The sequence below is a fragment of the Sphaerodactylus townsendi genome, linkage group LG11 (genome assembly GCF_021028975.2).
Source record: "Sphaerodactylus townsendi isolate TG3544 linkage group LG11, MPM_Stown_v2.3, whole genome shotgun sequence".
Taxonomy (NCBI): Eukaryota; Metazoa; Chordata; class Lepidosauria; order Squamata; family Sphaerodactylidae; genus Sphaerodactylus; species Sphaerodactylus townsendi.
Window position 1 is genome coordinate 12,446,012 of NC_059435.1, and position 19,120 is coordinate 12,465,131.

General features: G+C 45.2%; 1 protein-coding gene across 5 annotated transcripts in view; it reads left to right on the forward strand.

Annotated features, from left to right (window-relative positions):
• ADCY1 (adenylate cyclase 1) overlaps positions 1 to 19,120 on the forward strand; it is a 274,661-nt gene that overhangs the window by 145,702 nt on the left and 109,839 nt on the right. For all 5 annotated transcript variants that reach the window (XR_007245741.1, XR_007245742.1, XR_007245743.1 and 2 more), the window contains exon 3: positions 9,314 to 9,432. Coding sequence is in view for 2 of the 5 variants with exons in the window: in XM_048510692.1 (XP_048366649.1) it covers positions 9,314 to 9,432 (119 nt within the window). In the remaining 3 variants the exon portion in view is untranslated. The remainder of the gene's footprint in view (positions 1 to 9,313; positions 9,433 to 19,120) is intronic.

Sequence of the window (19,120 nt, forward strand, 5' to 3'; positions counted from 1 at the left end):
AAAATGCTAACGCTTTTGCATGCTTCAGGAACTGGCTTGAGAAGTTTTGTCATCTGCTCCACTACTAAAGGCTACTGTAACCAGCAACAGAATCTGTTTGTTGTAGTTACAACCTACAGCTGGGTAGGTCCTCCTGGCATCCTCTCACGGGGCTGGTCAGAGGCTATAAGGGGAAAAGCACCCGGCAAGGCCCTCCATCCTCCCAGAATGCTCACTCCAGAATGCTCCTGCCACCCCCCCTCGAATGCCCTTGCCACACCCCACAGGGCGGCTGGTGTATCACACGTTTTTCCTCCACATGTCATTGCAGCACTTGATCTCCCACAAAATTACTTCTTCGAACTAAACTGAATTATCTTTGCATAAAATTAAATAAAGCTGTCTGAAATTGGGAAGGAAAATTTAAAACATCACATTGCGGGCAGAGGAGAAAATTGCTGGTGGCACCACAATCCAAAGCAGGGAGTCTATAAGCTGATGAAAAACACAAAATATTATTTTTTTTATTACATAAAAATACAATAGCAGACAAATGACACATTAACAGATTTCGTGAACGCGACTCATAACTGTTCAGGCTTAATACGCGGTTAATAATAATAGTAGCTGGGCTTCTGGGCAGAAGGGCCAACTCTATTTCTGGATAGGTCCCCTATAGAAGTGTGCCAACAGATACTAAAATTAATAGACAGATGACACTTCTGCTGTCTACATTGATGGCTGCTTTGTCATGTGACTTGGAGGATGGAGGTGGGAACGTGAAGAAACATGGCAAGAACTCGGGGAACCAGCTTGATAAGACCTTACCTTTCTCTATCCTTCCAAGGCCAATGTTTATTGCCTTTCCCCGCATCCAAGCCGGTTGTAGAAGCAATCTTTATCTCAGCAGACCACTCGTGTAAAACCAGAGCAGAATTATAGGCACTGCACAATTCTTAGATGACCAGTGGCTAGACTTCTAATAAATTTTATTTGAATTGACTGGCTTAATTTATTTCTGCATTTTGGGTTACTGGCCAGATATGCAATACAACCCAAGAAAAGCCAATTCTTGAAAAACACCCTTCCCTCAGGTCTGTTACCATACCACTCTGGCATGTTTTAATGCTGTTATTTCACGATATATTATTTATTTATTGCTATTGCTGTTATGTAACATTTTATTGTTCGACCGCCCAGGAAAGCCCTCCTTAGGATGGGGCTATATATGATAATAAATAAATAAATAACAACAAATAAATAAAGAAGAAGAAGAAGAAGAAGATTTGATTTATGACTCTTCCTGCAGGAGACTAAAGGCTTTAATCTTGTTCTTCTCACAACAAACACCCTGTGAGGTAGGTAGCTGAGGAGAGCCCGAGAAGCTGTGATTATCCAAGGTCACCCAGCTGGCGCGGTGTGGAGTAAAGCCCAGGCTAATCTCGGAATTCCTTGCGATAAGCCTCCTTCCATTGAAGCTCAGGGTGGCAGAGCTGGGAATCCAAACCCGTTCCTTCCAGATTAGATACACGTGAGTTTAACCTTCCTTCGCCATTGCGTCTTAAGAACTGTGACTAGCCCAAGGTCACCCAGCTGGCGCAGGTGTGGGAGTGTACAGGCTAATCTGAATTCCCCAGATAAGCCTCCACAGCTCAGGCAGCAGAGCTGGGAATCAACCGTTCTCCAGATTAGATACACTGCTCTTAACCTCCTACTTACCGGTGCTGCTCTCTATTACACCACTGCTGTTGAGAGGAGGGCTGCGAATCTGGCGCGGTAAAAAAAAAAATCACTTCAGTTAGGTAACCCTTCTTGAAAGCACAATACAAATAATTAGTCAACAAATAAATAAATAAATAAATAAATAAATAACAAATAACACAAATGAATGAATGAATGAATAAATAAATAAATAAATAGCGGTGGAGGCGATTCACAGGTATCCCTGCCATGGTGAGATGGGAGCCCATTCTCTGGCAACAGTTGTGATTTCTACCTTTGCTGGGCGAGCTCTTTCTTTGTAGGGAATTTCTTTCTTCTTCTTTCTCTTTCTCTCTCTCTCTTTTCTTCCTGGAAATTTCGGTTTCCTCAGCTTGCTTTTGCTATAGCAGCAATAACCAAAGTAGAATGGGTCCTCAACACAATACAGCAGCCCTGCTGGAATGGATACTCATTTCCAGCCACAAGAGGACTCCCCGGATGTGCTTGGGCCTCCCCGATTATCTCAACCCAGATATTATTCCTCCTGTAACTAACTTCTCCGACCACCTTTATAATGCCCTGTGTTGTTTCAAACAATCCATCCGATAATCTTCCAGAGGTTATCCTAGCACTCCTCCCAAAGATCGTCCTGACACGCCCCTGCTGCGGTTCATGTCCTGACCTGCTGATCTTCCTCCTTCCCCAGGCCAAGGTATTACTCTGTTCTTCCACCTGCAAGAAGAAGAAGAAGAGGAGTTTGGATTTGATATCCTCCTTTCCTGCATGAGACTCCAAGGCTATACCTGCCCCTTCTGGCTGCAAATGTAAAATCATCTCTGTGAGGTGGCGGGGCCGGAGAGAGCTCCTCGCAGAAGCTGTGATTCTCAGCCCAAGATCACCCAGCTGGCGGTGTGTGGGAGTGCATTGCGGCTGACCTGAATTCCCTGGTGATGAGCCTCCACAGCCTTCGGTGGGCAGAGCCGTAACCCCGTTCCGCCTCATGGCCACTGCTCTAGCCACTACGCCACTGCAAGACTTTCATTCTCCCTTGCCTGCCCCCACCCACCTCTTCAAGGACTGCATGACAATGATGCAGGGTAGGCGCTGGGCATGTGGGAGACTTCTTGGACATCCTAACATTTAGAGGGGAAAGAGTTTTGGGGTTGCAGACCATTACTGTAGTTTGGAATGGCCTGGAGTGGCCACTTTCCCACTGGCATTAAGTGTTGCAAGCCCTGGAGTGGGAGGGCTGAGGGGAACAGGGTGACCTTCTCTGCCTCCACCTCATTGCTTTAAAACTGGGAGTTGTGCTATGCTGACTTTGTCAGCGTTAGGAGAGATGTACTCTTTCTCTGATAGGCTTTACTCTTTCCAAAGAGCTTGATTTTACATCTTGGGAACGGGGTGGGAGCAGTGGTGGGATCTAAAATTTTAGTAACAGGTTCTAGCAGGCGTGATTCTCAAATCTCGTGGCTGTGAAAGGGCCAGTGGCTGCTGGCACAAGCATCTCATGGTCAGGCAAGACGCAGTCAGCCTGCACCTGTCCTTGGCTGAAACGACGCACGAGGCAGGCTGCCACACGCCGGCGCACCCCCGCCAGACCGCCCCAGTTCTGCTGCTGCCAGAGGGGTTGCACCCGGGCGCAAAGCAATCACGTGACAAAAATCCCCACCCATTAGTCACTCCCTCTCTTGGCAGACACAAGCAACAATTAGGCAACCCACTCGAACCTGGGAGAAATCCCTGCTGGATCCCACCTCTGTCTCATTTTATTATGATCATCAAGTCACTTCTGATGAATGAGTGAATGGTCTCCAAACATCCTCTTCTTTGTAAAACAACCTTGCCTTTGTGGTTTTGGAAACCGAGGGTGGCAGCTTCTTTATTGTGTTAATCCACTCTTGTATCGGTCTTCCTTCCTACTATCTTCAGCGTTTCCTGGCGTTATTGTCTTTCCAAGCACAACAGCTGCAGTTTCTTTGCCATTTGAGCTTCTAGCAGCATAAGGACCAAAAAATAAAGCTTCTTTGGGGTGTCCTTTACCAGGCTGCAAAGGAGCTTTGAGGGGGGGTGTTTGGTGTTTCCTCTGAACATTATTGTGCTGGGTATTTAAGAAATGTCTGGGAAAAAAAAAAGGCTTCTTCCCTTGCTGGGTTTCTAGGTGTGCAAAGATTTCCATGAGGGCATGTCAAAGCAATACAGACAGATAAAATGTGATGTGTGCTTGATCATTGTTGTGGTTTCCTGGGCTGTGTGGCCGCTGTCGGGTAGGTTTTCTAGTCTCTGACATTTCCTTGTTAGAATGCCAGTCGCGAGATGGGCATCGAAACTCTTTACTGGTGATTTCCAAGTAAATCAATTCAGGTCCAAAAACCCCTAATAAAACCAGTTGGATTCCTCAAGCGTATGCCTCCAACAATGTATTAACGGAAGTGTCTTAATTATGGATGAAAAAATTCATAGAAGTCAACATGTAATGTATCTCTTATCATGTCAAAGAATGGTTGTTTATGGATAAGTGATCAATCGCTCTTTGTTCCGGCTGTTACATCAGGCCCTCATTGAGGGCCCACCGCCTCCTTCTTGGGGTAGGTTTTAATTAGTTTCTGACTTTGTTTATTTACTTATTGATTGTTATCCACTGTTTTATATGAGTTTTATGAAGTTTATCGATGGTTAATAGGATGGAGCTTATATTTGTATTGTGCATGATCGGTTCTGCTTAATGGGTGTTTTTTTTTTTTTTTAATTGTGTTGTTCACCGCCTCGTGATTCTTTGGGGATTGGGTGTATAGAAATTGAAGATATAAGTAAATAAGTAAATAAATAAATAAATACACACATACACACACATACACACACACACACATATACATACATACACACACACATACACACACACATACACACACATATATACATACATACACACACATATACACATACACACACACATATATACACACACACATATACACATACACACACATACACACACATATACACACATATATACATACACACACACACATATACACACATATATACATACATACACACACATACACACACATACACACACACACATATACACACATATATACATACATACACACATATACACATACACACACATATATACACACACACACATACACACACATACACACACATATACACACACATATATACACACACATACATACACACACACACACACATACACATACACATACACACACACACATATATACATACATACACACACATATACACACACATAGGGTGAGTGTAATTCTGCCCAGACTTCTTCGGGATGGGGCAAGGGTGCTCAATAAAATAATAATAATAATAATAATGGTTAATGCATTACGGTTAATAATACGTATTGATAAGCACACATATATCCACATAATAATACCCACACCCATTGATACACACGTACAACCGTATGTGCACAAATACGCACATACATCCGCTGGTGAATGAAAGAGATCTGCATCAGTTTGGTGCAGTTGCCCCGGCGCAAAAGCGTCGGTCCTTGTCGTGAGGTGGGTGGGGCGGAGGGGGCGGCCAGTCCCTGCCGGGAAAGCTGCCCCCCCCGCCCCCCCGCCCCCCCGCCGCGCTGGCTCCTCGGTGTCCTCCTCCCTCTCCCTCTCCCGCGACCTCTCGGCGCCTCCCGACGGGCCCTGTGGCCAGTGCAGCGGCCTGGATGCGGGACGCGCGGAGGGAGGGTGGGCGGGCTGGGAAGGAAGGGCGGCGGCCTCCGCCATCGCCTTCCCGGCCTCGCCCAGCGCCGCCCTCGGCAGCCGCCCCGCCCGCGTCCCGCACCGACCGGCAGCGCCTCCGCCCCCCAGACCCGCCTCCGCCGCAGGCTCCTCAGCGGCCCCCCCTGCCTCCTGTGGGGCATGGGAGGGGTCAGGGGCGTGCCCTCCTCTGCCGAGCGCCGAGCCTACGGGGTCCAGACTGGGGCTCTTGAGGTGGGAGGTCCCTTCCAAGGGGGGGGCGTGATTCTCCAGGAAAAGGGGCTGGGCTGGGGAGGGGGGCCTGCACCCCCACCTTGGGAGCAGGTGGTTGGGCGGCGTTGTTGGCTTTGAGGCACCCTGGGGCCTGCTGGGTGAGGGGGTCTGGCTAAGGGGGTCCTGTTGGGTGGGAGGGGTTTTCCTGCCCTTCACCCCGGTGCTGTGGACAGCTGACTGGAATAGGAGGAGACTCCAGGGATACAGGCCCATATCAGCCCCTGCTGGCAGGGCCACTGGCTGGCAGGGGCTGATGGAATTGTAGTCCATAACATCTGAGGCCAAAGGGTCGCCACCACAGGAAATAGGGAACCACATTATTTTTTGGGGCTGGAGGCAGGAGACCAGGAGGGGCCCCGGATGTCCCCACAGTGGGTGTTCCCAGTTCCCTGGCTGTCAAATCTTTTCACCCCTTTTAGACTTCTGATGCCTTATCTCCCTTTGCCTCCAGCCGCACCGGTGATGGCACTTTTTCTGTTTTTGGCAGAGTGTGGACAACTGTTGTGCTGGCAGTGGGCAAAACCACTCCCACCCGTGCCATTGGTGGCTGCCTCCAGTAAAAGCTGTGGTGGTGACATCACCCCTGGGGCCGGGGTGCAATGCCAGGGGGCTACCTCACCTTAGGAGCAGTGGTGGCAACTCCATGGCACGTGGTGCCAGAGGTGGCACCAGCCCCTCTCTGTGGGCACGCCAGAGAGTCTCCCCCCCCCCACACACAGCCACGGTCTAGGCTGACTCCTGGGCCACTGGGCCACCGGAGCACTGAAGTATTAAACCTAAGACCTATTGGGAAGCTATGTAGGTAACCCTGATGTTTCGTTAAACCCCTAATTGATTTTCAAGTGGGAAGAACTAAAGATGATCTCTTTACCTGGGAATAAGCTCTACAGTAATGGGCTTTGCTTCTGGAGTAAACCCTCCTAGGGTCGGATTCACCCGTTGGAAGAGTTGGCGCTGTTGTTTCAAAGCAAAAGCCACCGACTACCACCAAGCTATATCTTCTGAGTAGCGCTACTGACCTCAGTATTCAGGTTAAATTCGGCACTTACATAAATAAGTGGGTCAGTTTCGCGTAACTCTGGGCAATTCTGTGTCTCGAAAAGGGTGCGCTTTTATCACTGCCTTTTAGAGGGAAGTTTCAAGCCTCCCAGGTCCTGCAATGCCTCCAAACCCATGCAGGAATTGCGCTTCAGCGTCTCGGATTCCCATTTTGAAGCATTTACAGCAGAGACTCATAACCAGGAATTTTTCTTGAGTCCGGAAGCTCTGAAAATTGTGGTCCAGGTTTTGCAGGAGGGCAGGCTGAGGCTCCACCAGGTGTTGAAATCGGTGTGATCCCGCTAGGGAGTGGAGATTAGTTTCAAGCTGGATGATTTGACAAAGTTCCTCACTCCAGAGACTGTTGAGAAAAAAAAATCCCCAGCAAATGAATAAGAGGGGAAGTCCTATGGATTAAAACTGGTTGAGGAAACAGCTTATGTAAATGGGAAGTTCCTTGGGCTAATGGAGAGATGTAGGAGTGGTGTCCTCAAGGATCCGCTTGGGGACCAGTACTTTAACTTATTCATGAATGACTCCGAAGTAGGGTGGGTAGCGGTACAAGCTTGCAGACGATACCACAATTGGCGTAGGGTGGTGAGAACCACAGCGATTGGCGGAGCCTGCCGACCTTGGATAAATTAGGTGAGTGGGCTCTCAGAAATGGCAACGCAGTTCAATGTAACAAAAATGCAAAGTGATGACATAGGGGCAAAATCCAAACTCACATACATCGCTTTAAGAAATAAAAGTATCAGTCACAGACCAGAAAGGGGATTTCTAGGCGTCCAGTTGAGAAGCCCGGCGTGAATGCCAACTCAATGCCGGCAGCTGTGAAAAGGCAAACTTCTATGCTGGGGATCAGAGGAAAGGAATTGATAATAAAACTGCAAAGATTGTCATGCCTTTGTATAGCACGCAGCGCACCGCACTTCTGGAGTACTGTGTTCAGTTCTGGTCGCCACATCTTCAAAAAAAGGATATCGAAGAGATAGAAAGCGCAGAGAAGGGCAACGAGGATGATTGAGGGACTGAGCACCTTCCTTATGAGGAGAGGCTGCATGCTTGGGACTCTTTATTTGGAGAGGAGACGCCTGAGGGGATATGATTGAAGTCTATAAAATTATGCAGGGTAGAAAATGCTGCCAGAGAGAAATTTTTCTTTCTCACAATACTAGAACCAGGTGTATTACTGAAAATGCTGGGGAAGAATTAGACTCAAAAAAGGAAATACTTCTTTCACACAACGCGGTGATTGGTGTTTGGAATATGCTGCCACAGGAGGTGGTGATGCACAATTTCGGGAACTGGATAGCTTTAAAGGGCTTGACAGATTTATGGAGAGGTCATCTATGTCTCAAATTCCATCCTTCTTGATCTGAGATGGCAAATGCCTTTAGCAGACCAGGAAAGCCTATATATTGTATTATTTCATACAGTTCATACTCACATGGGGGGGGGTGCCATGGGGGGCAGGGGGGCCCTGGGGGGTGATTTTGCATCCCCCACTTGACGAGATTTGTTATACCCAGGGACAGAGATTACCCCCTTGTCCCTAGTGGAGTTAATCGTTAATAACCGGTTCTCTGAACTGAGGAAAATTTTAGTAACTGGTTATAAGCATAAGCATAAGCATTTTTTATTGTCATTGTGCACGCACAATGAAATTTACAGCAGCATTCCTCGATGCACACAATTTCAGACTCATACCCCATCCTCACTCTCCCCTTCCTCCACCCATCCCTACACAGCCCCAAACACATCAACACGAAGCCGCGGAGTTTAGCATAGCCAAAGCTCTAGAGTAGAAGCTGTCTCTAAGCCTCTTTGTCCTAGTTTTGATAGACCTGTATCGTCTGCCAGATGGTAACAGTTCAAAAAGAGAGTGTGCTGGATGAGACGGGTCTGTCAGAATATTTTGGGCTTTCTTTAGGCTTTGGGAATTATAGAGTTCTTCCAAGGAGGGGAGAGGGCAGCCGATAATCCTCTGTGCAGTAGTGATCACCCTTTGGAGCGCCTTCCTATCTGCCACTGTGCAACTGGAGAACCATACACAGAGGCAGTAGGTTAAGACACTCTCTATAGCACTAGATAACAGCATAAGATATTTGATCAAAACAACCTCTAAATGGAGCTGAGGAAGATGAGGCCCATCAAAATTTTCTGTCAATGTCTCCCAGTTTCCCTTCCTACTGCATCTGCTTTCAGCTATGGAGTCCCACACCTTGTCCCATGCTGCAGATGGACCCTTCTCCTAATTTTATCATCAGTAACAAAGCTGGTTGAGTCCATCTTAGTGTGCTTACACCAGGGATGTCCAATTCTGGCACTTCAGATGTTCATAAACTACAATTCCCATTGGCCCCTGCTGACAGGGTCAATTGGCCATTCCAGCAGGGTCTGATGGGAATTGTAGTCCATGAACATCTGAAGCGCCAGAGTTGGACACTCCTGACTTAAACCCATCAACATTTTAGAAGGTGGGCAAGTGAGTGCCTGGGACTTTCTTAGTCCTGATCCTTTGCTTGGTTCTATGGTTCTATCCATCCTCTAATTACCGTGTGTTTTCCTCGTAGGAGCGACTCTTGATGAGCCTTTTGCCCAGGAATGTTGCCATGGAAATGAAGGAGGACTTCCTGAAGCCACCTGAAAGGATCTTCCACAAGATTTACATTCAGAGGCACGACAATGTCAGGTGGGACTGATACACACTGAGTCAAGCTATAGGAGCATGGTGCATGCCCATATTGAGCCGTGCATGAAATGAGGCCATTCTTAAAATGTAACTGCACAAACAGAAAGGTGGTGATGATACTGGGTCTTTGGATTTTTATTTTTATTTACAATTTCAATTTCAATAAGCCTTTATTGGCATATACACAGTATAAAATTACAGTTCCAGTTAAAAAGTGAATAGTAAAAAACTTTGCATTTGTCATACATTCAGTTTACAAACTTCTGACAAAAACTTTTGCCACTATAAGGCAACAATGAAAATCCTGACAATTTAAAAGCGTAACAACTTTATCTGATTCAGTATAATCAATCATAGAGTCTATAGCTTGGGATAACAGACTGGATCTGAGTTCTTGGTATAATAAGCAGTTCAGGAGAATGTGGGGATGGAATCCAGCTGTCCTATGCTACAGGTACAGAACTGGGCATTATCTCTTGGAAGACCTTTAAGTCTTCCTCTATGTAGTGGAGATGGCATGATGTTAAATCTAGCCAGCATATAGGCTCTCCTGTGTATGGGATTTGTGAGCACTGTAGTATAATAGGCTGGGTATCCCTGCGTGAAAGGAATTGACATATTTGTTGGTGAACAAGATTTATTTGCCAAGCTCTGCAGTTGTTGATAGTCCATTGCTAACAGCCTCTCTTTAATGAGGGCAAAAGTTTCAGTGAAGGTTAGCATATTGAAGGAGTCACTGTCATAACCCAGTTCCCTGATCTTTGCTTTAACTATTGTGCACCATTTTGAATGGTGGAGTTCACTCAAGGTAAGTTGGGTCAATGAGTTTCTGGAGCCTCGGTAGTGAATATTTAACCAGAATTTTATAATGATTAGCCAAATAGTGGCCCCTATAGAATATTGGCCAGATTCTAAACATAAGACTGCGTATTTTTATTTACATGGGAGGGGGGAGTCGGCAGATAGTAAAATGAGGAATGAGCACACACATATAAGTGGAAATGACATTATGCCAGCCCATGTGCACAGATGGAGCAACCATGATAGCAGTACTAAGAAGAGAATTTGAGAATGTATTGGGATGCTGTGTGGTTTCCAGGCCGTGTTCTAGCAGCATTCTCTCCTGACGTTTCACCTGCATCTGTTTCTGGCATCTTCAGAGGATCTGATAGTAGGAAAGCAAGTGGAGTATATATACCTGTGAGTAACAATGAAAGCATAGCAAGTGCTGTCCAATAGGTGGGGCTTCACACTTGCTATCATCTTCATTCTGATACTCACATGCTATATGGAGTGGATCCACGCTCAAGACATGTAAAATCTGAAAGCTATACTAAATTTTACCCTTTACTTGTTAACAGACACTGGTTCTTTCCCCCACCCTGGACACTCCAACAGGTATATATACTCCACTTGCTTTCCCAACATCAGATCCTCTAAAGATGCCAGCCACAGATGCAGGCAAAACGTCAGGAGAAAATGCTGCTAAAACATGGCCATACAGCCCAGAAACCACACAGCACCTCCACTCAAAGATTTTAGTTTGGGTCCAGCTCAAGATCTTTTTGAGTTAACTCAGGAACATAACATGTAAGGATAAGCAATTCCCTCATTTCTGCTCCATTATTATTTCTGTGATTCAACTAATGTCTAGGGTTAGGGTTAGTCTAATTTGACTTCTGCCATAAAAGTAGAGTTTCAGAATTTTGCTGAATTTTGGTGATGGCCACAAAACCTGGTGAATTTTGGTGATGGCCACTAACCTTGGTGAATTTTGGTGATGGCCACTAACCTGGATAGCCTTAAAAGGGGCTTGGACAGATTTATGGAGGAGAAGTCGATTTATGGCTACCAATCTTGATCCTCCTTGATCTCAGATTGCAGATGCCTTAACAGTCCAGGTGCCCAGGAGCAACAGCCACAGAAGGCCATTGCTTTCACCTCCTGCATGTGAGCTCCCAAAGGCACCTGGTGGACCACTGCGAGTAGCAGAGAGCTGGACTAGATGGACTCTGGTCTGATCCAGCTGGCTTGTTCTTATGTTCTTCTTATGTTCTTATGTAAAATGCACTCATATAAAATCGTTACGGACTTTCCCTAAAGAAAAACGGACTTTGTTTTAGTGTGTTGCCTTTTCACAGAAGTGAAGCAAATGCCTACTTAAAATGTATAAACAAAATAGCAACAGTACGCTTCATGTGTTGAAAATTATTTTTTCCCTTTTCTCTCAGCCAAGAGCCCAAAATGATAAAGATTTCAGAACGAAATCCTTTGAACATTTTTCATTTTAAAAAATCTGGATGGGAGACCACCAAGGAAATCCAGGGTTGTGACGTAGAGGCCGAATTTTAAGAAGATGGCGACCTCTGTCGTCATCAACAACAAAACCCTTAAAAAACTGTTTCAGTCTGGGAAAAACCCCTTTTAACAGCGCAGTCCTATTGGCCAATTGCGCCAGTAGAAGCAGCACAGGGCTGAGTCGGAGAGGACGAAAGCACTGCGGCTGGGTGCCTCTCAGCTCCATAACCCAGAAATGGTTGCCATCATGGAGCTATGCTGGCGTCCAATGGGTGTGTTACCGCGGGGTAACTCAGTAAGAAATTTAAGCCCAAAGAGCTCAAGCCGACAAGGAATAAAATTTAAAGAAATAATTTTTATTCTGGCCAACAAAGGGCAAGTTAGCATCAGAGGAGCCACACCAAAATGGCTGCAGTCTCTTATTTTTTTAGGTTACATCAGAATAGTATCATTAGAAAGAATACACCCCAAAGTACAATCATCATTAATCAATCATTCAAGAAGAAGGAGATCATCCCCTTACCCAAAACATTTCAGACAGGCTAGTGCCCTCATTGGAAGATGTCAGTATTTCACATTTTTGACGTCCTGTGAACTAAGGCCTAGCCTAAGGTGACCAGATGTTTATAATGGAAAAGCGGGGCGCGCATGCAGCTACAAGCGCTCCCGGATTCAAGAAACAGGGGGCCTTGCATAAGAGCAGTGTGCTCCTGCTTGACGCGTGATGCGCAGCCCGCAGGAACACATTCCCCTAACCGGGACAATGTTAAAAAGAAGCCCATGGCCCGGAGACGCAGGACACATCGGCGTAAAAGCGTGGCAGTGTCCACAGCATCGGGACGGCCGGTCACCCTAGCCTAGCCTCACCTAATCAGTATTGTTCTCAGTGGCCCTACTTTTCTAGACAAAGAGCCTAAACATTTGGCTATGTTCTGGTTTGTATCAGAAAAAGGGCAGACTTATGGTGCCAGTGGGGACAAGAAGACCTCAAAGACAACATAGTTTGAAATCTTTTAAATTCCCAAGTATAAGTGAGAACAAGGGGTATTCATCAAAGTTGTTACTGATCTGGTTAGTAACAGAGAAAGGGGGCAAAGAGCAAAAGACCTACATACATTCGATTTAATTGGTTATGATTAAAGCACAAATTATGAAGGCAATGTAATTAAAAGGAAATCAATTTATATAGGAATTTAAGGAATACTCAGAGTCCACCCTGTGCTTACAGGTGGAAGCTAACTAACATTAGCTACATCCCCAGGAACACCCTGACTTATGCCCCCCCCCCCTCCCCGGCCAGTGGCAGGGAAGACATAGAGCGGGGTGTTCCTGGGAGTAGAATTGACGTTAGTTAGCTTCACATTGGGAGCACTGCAGCCGGGGCTTCGGACTTACACCTGGCCTGACCACCTCACATTTATGTCATACTGGCCCTCATAACAAATGAGTTTGACACCCTGATCTAGAAAGTGCACTACCTGGGTTAATTTAATTTCTGGGTTAATTTTAAAAAAAGATCAAATATTACTGCTAATATTAGCTCTATATAATTTATAGCCTGTTTTATCGTTTTCAGTGTCCTGGTCACTTGGGAAACCAGAACTGGGCTGACAGTTCATAAATGCTGTTTAGGGAAATTACTTCTGTGTCTGCAAAAACATTCCTTCTGAAATGACACTTGTTCTAATTCCATTAGCACAAGGACTTGGTCATGATGAACTTCACTCGGGGATTTAGTGTTGCTCTTGATACAGCACTTAATCACATTCTGAACTGATTTTAAATATCCTTTGCTTCTCATGGATCTGTGCTTTTTTTTCCCCCTTCTGTTATTTTTTAAAGCTCTTTCCCCCAAAATCTGTCACAGGTCATTTTATCTGAACTTTACTTTATGAATAAATGGGATTCCCGATCCAGGTTATTTGCAGCATTTGTTTCTTTCTCGTGCTGTGATCTCCCTGGTGGCTCGGCAGCTTAACATCTTTGAACCCAGAGCTGTGATTTCTGTGTGCGCGCAGGGCACCTCTGCAAATACAGACTAAAGGCACAGACTAAAGAACTCTTATAATCGTCTCTACTCCCGAGGGTAAAGCCATGAGGCGTATGAAAGCCTCTAAGCACCATATCAAAAGGGAAAGATCAAGGAGAGCAAAGCTGACATGAGGCTCGGAAGGAAGATAATTGCCCAAGAAGAAATTATGTTTTCTTAGACAGAAGCATTTTTTATATTTCAATGCAACTCAGAATTGGGGGGGAGGGGGAGGAGGAGTAAATATCTTGCACTGATTCAGTTTTCTATACAGTGATGTGCATTAAAATAAATTAGGATTCAAAATATCAGTCTTTGGAAGCTTGGATGTGAAAAGAGCATACGAGTTACTTCATCTTTGCAAAGAGAGGTTACCAGATTTATGCACAAGCTAACAGGGCTGTAATTTAGGACCTCAAACTATAAAAGACCTCTCAATAAAAAAAATGATCAGGGTTTTTGGGGGATGGGGGGTGGGATAATGTTGTGGTCTCTTGACATAGTTTGGGACTTCAGCATGTCTTAATGTAGCCCAGGAGGTAACAATATCCATGTGTGTTCAAAGTGTCATCACGTCGCAGCCGAACCATGGTGACTGCAGAGGGTTTCCAATGCAAGAGACATTCAGAGATGGTTTGCCACTACTTGCCTCTGTCTAGTGACTCTGGACTTCCTTAGTGGTCTCCTATCCAAGTACTAACCAGGGCCCACCCTGCTTAGTTTCTGAGAGTCAAGAACTCTTGGCTTAGAAACCCTGTTCTAGGATCTTAAATTTGAGAGTAGTCATGAGAGAAGGAGCGGCACTCCGCATATGCCTAGAGATGCTGTTAAAATAATTTTATTTATTTACAACATTTTTGTCTCACCTTTCTGCCTTTAGAAGGTGGCTAACATTTTAAAACATTACCAATTTTGATCCTTCTTGATCTGAGATTGCAAATGCCTTAGCAGACCAGGTGCTCGGAAGCAGCAGCAGCAGCAGAAGGCCCTTGCTTTCACATCCTGCATGTGAGCTCTCAAAGGGACCTGGTGGGCCACTGCGAGTAGCAGAGTGCTGAACTACATGGACTCTGGTCTGATCCAGCAGGCTCTTTCTTACGTTCTTATGTTCTTATTGTACATGAAACTAGCACATTTTAAAACCATTAAAATCAACCCTCCTCCCAAATGCACATCGTTAAAACAATTTAAAAAGTGTTTTAAAAGGAGTTTGAAGCATACGAAGTTTTCTCCAAAATTTTGCATCCATTTTTTCATGCAATATTTTACTTGTTCTGATTCAGTATCATATTGCAATAACATTTTATAAATTCGCCCTAATAAATGTCTGGAGTCTCCAGTTATTAATTGTTCAAAAGTTGTCTTCCTTCTGAGTTGGCTGCTTTCTTGGGCTGTTTGTTTTCTCAGTTTTGATTCCATTTGATGATATAATAACCACGGAATAGTTTTCCTTCATCTTTGACTATTTGCCAGGGTTTTATTTTTCCTAGATTCTCCATCATATTTTCATAAGTACTATAATCAATTTTCTTCTTTGTGCCATTCTCACAGTCACCGTCAACTAAAGATGTCAATGGTGAGGTTCGGACTTACCCTAGTTCTGCACTGAAACCATATTCTTTGCAATGCATCTCTCAAAGTCCCCTGCTTTTAACTGCAACACCACACTGGCTCAGTATTAGTTAGCTTCATATGTCAACCTCTCCTGCTTAGTTCTTTTTTTTCAGGGTATGTTAAATGCAGGGAAAGGCCAATTTTTTTGAGAGGGGATCCTAAAAGCTAGTGGAATCCTAAAAGCTAGTCTTCCTGATATCTGGCCCTTCAGTTACATATTTAGGATGAGGCTGTTGGGAATTCTTGCGAAGTGTTCTGTCTGGCAGCACACTACCAGAAATGACTCTTGGATTTTCCTAGGTATCCAAATGGTAAGAGAAGTCAATTCATCTCTTAACAACAAAGACAATCATAAAGTCAAAATCATACCCAGCTAATAGTTTCCTCTGGAGGATGTAAAGTGGAATGTTAGTAAATGGTAGGGGAAAATATGATGCTCTGTGTATGTATGTATGTGTATGTATGTATGTATGTATGTATGTATATATGTGTATGTATGTATGTGTGTGTATGTATGTATGTATGTATGTATGTATGTATGTATGTATGTATGTGTATGTATGTATGTGTATGTATGCAGTGCAGAGGATCAAAATTTTTTAGTAACAGGTTCCCATGGTGGTGGGATTCCAAACTGTGTGGAGTAAGCCAATGGGACTGGAGCGGAGACACGACTCCAGAGGCATGGCGGGCATTCCAAATGAGGGCATTCCTGGAGCAGGAGGCACTGTGGCAAGGGCAGCAGCCACTGCGCCCGGTCTTTGGGCAGGAAAAGAATGCACGCAGGCCTTGAGACTTCTGCCTTACGCACGCCGGTGCACCCTCCTGCTAGAACTGCTTCAAGTCTCTGCGTGCTACTGCTGAGGAGGAGGGGCGTAACTAGGAGGCAAAAATCATGTGGCAAAATCACCAACTAGTAACCCCCTCTAGGCACACACACAAATAATTAGTAAGCTACTCTCGGGAACCTGTGAGAACCTGCTGGATCCCACTTCTGTGTGTGTGTGTGTGTGTGTGTGTGTGTGTGTGTGTGTGTGTGTGTGTGTGTGTGTGTGTATGAATGAGAACATAAGAACATAAGAACTAGCCTGCTGGATCAGACCAGAGTCCATCTAGTCCAGCTCTCTGCTACTCACAGTGGCCCACCAAGGATTGCCTTTGGGAGCTCACTGCATGGGAATGTGAAAGCAATGGCCTTCTCTCGGCTGCTGCTCCCGAGCACCTGGTCTCCTAAGGCATTTGCAATCTCGGATCAAGGAGGATCAAGATTGGTAGCCATAGATCGACTTCTCCTCCATAAATCCTCTCGCACTGAGGATACCCCTCGGGGAGGTGGGGGGCTCCTTGTAGTGGGTGATTCGATCATTAGGAATATAGAGAGTTGGGTTTGTGACAGAGCGTGATGACAGCATGGTGGCACTTGCCTGCCTGGTCACGAAGGTTCACTTAGGATGTCACGCTTCGATCTAGATAGGCTGTTAGAGCAGTGCTGGGGGTGGAGTCAGCAGTTGTGGTCCCACACATTGGTACCAATGACATTGTTAGAAATGTAGCAGGGAGGTTCTGGAAGCTGAAAATTTAGGCTGCTAGGAGAAAAGGTTAAAATCCAGGACCCCCAAGGTGGCATTCTCCGAGGAAATGCTACCTGTTGTTCACGCAGCATGAGGGAGAGCTAGGCAGCCCGAGATACAGGGTCTCAATCGTGGATGAGAGAGAAGGTGGTGTAAGGCAGAGAGGGTTTCAGCTTTGTCAGGAACTGGGGAACCTTTTGGGATAAAAGGCAGGCCCACTATACACAAAGGGACGGGCTTCATCTTAACCAAAGAGGAACCAGAGCTGCTGGCAGCTCAACGTTAAAAAAGGTGGCAGAACAGCTTTTAAACTGATCCCTTTGGGGAAAGCCGACAGGAGCTGAGGTGACTTCGGTTCCGGAATACAAGAGTCCATGGGGATGCAGACACAGAGAGAGGTTTTTTTCTAAATCAACCCACGCCTGGCGAGGAGCATAGCAATGTGATAAAGTGATAGTGTCTACAAAAAAAGGCTAGAGAGGGCAAAACACATAAAATCCCAAGGTTAAGGACAGAGACAGAGTATACAAGTGTCTCTATGCTAATAGTAGAAGCATTCGACCTAAAATGGGGGGAGCTGGGTACAGAGTTTTGAAGGAGGCATTGATATAGTGGGCATCACAGGAACATGGTGGGAATGAGGGAGAACCAGTGGGATGCTGTTATCCCAGGTTACAGAGCTCTACAAGGAAGGATAGGACAGGGCGTGTGGGGGGGGTGGGGTGAAGCCCTCTACATCAAAGAGAGCATGAGTGTACACATAAAATAGACAATGCAGGGGGAGCTAGTTCCTCTACAGGAAGCACTGTGGATATCAATACCAGGGGTGAAGCAAAGTTTAACATTGGGAATATATTATAGGTCCCCCCTGACCCAAAGTACACAAGAGGATTCTGAGATGGAAAAAAAAAACTAGAGAGAGGCCAACAAAAAGAAACAAAAATGTACAAGTGGTAATGAAGTGATTTTAACTATCCCCACATAAACTGGAAAAATGCATGTTCAGCGGGTCATAGTAAGGAGGAGAGAGAACATTCCTGGATATGCTTCTAAATGACTGTGGCTTAGAGCAGATGGTTGTAGAGACCAACCAGGGGAGATGTGATCTAAGATCTAATTCTATGTGGGACCCAGGGACCTGAATGCGGGAAGTCCAGTGTTGTTGAGTGACAGGGAACAAGAATACAATGCTGTCAGATTCAGTATCTCTGCATGCAGAACAAGTGACAACTACTAATGTAGTTACATTTGCCTTCCAAAGGGAAATTTCTCATAGAATGAGAGGGATAGTGTCATGAGAGCTGAAAGGGAAAATCAAGAGAGTCCATAAAAAATGTCCAAGGTGCTTGGAGGTTATTTAAAAACACAGTCTTAAAAGCTCCCAGCTGGAATGTAACCATAGGTTAGGAAAGGCAGCGCCCAGTCCAAAAGAAAGCCACCATGGTTAACAAAAGGGAGGTTGAAGTGGTGTAGGAAAAAAAAGATGTCTTTTAGCAAATGGAAGTCCAACTTAACTGATAGAAGAATACCAGAGAGAACACAAATGGTGGCAAAAGAGAAGCAAGTTAGTTAATATGAGGAGACAAAAAAGGATTATGAGGAACGCATGGCTCAGAACATCAAGACTAGCAACAAACAGTTCTTCAAGTACATCAAAAGCAGAGGAAAGCCAGCTAGAGAAGCGGTAGATCCAGTTAGGCGATGAAGGAACAAAAGGTGTGCTAAAAGGTGACAGAGTTACTAGAGAGAAGCTGAATGAGTGCTTTGCATCTGTCTTCACCACAAGAGGAAGATGTGAGGAAAATTCCTGCACCTGGAACCAAACTTCTTAGGAGGTGAATCCGAGGAACTAAGCGAAGTTAGTGTTGAACAAGGAAGAAGTTCTGGCAGCCATTGATAAACTAAATGCTACCAAATCCCTATTTTAAGATTGCATTCATCCAAGAGTTCTTAAAGAGCTCAAGCATGAAATTGCTGATGTTCTCACATTAATATGCAACTTATCCCTGAAATCCAGGCTCCCATCCCCTGAGTGCACTTGGAGAGATGGCCAATGTCACACCTGTCTTTAAAAGAAAGGGTCTAGGGGGGACCCGGGAAATTACAAGGCCAGTCAGTTTGACATCTGTTCCTGGTAAAATTAGTAGAATCTATCATTAAAGAATAAAAATTATTA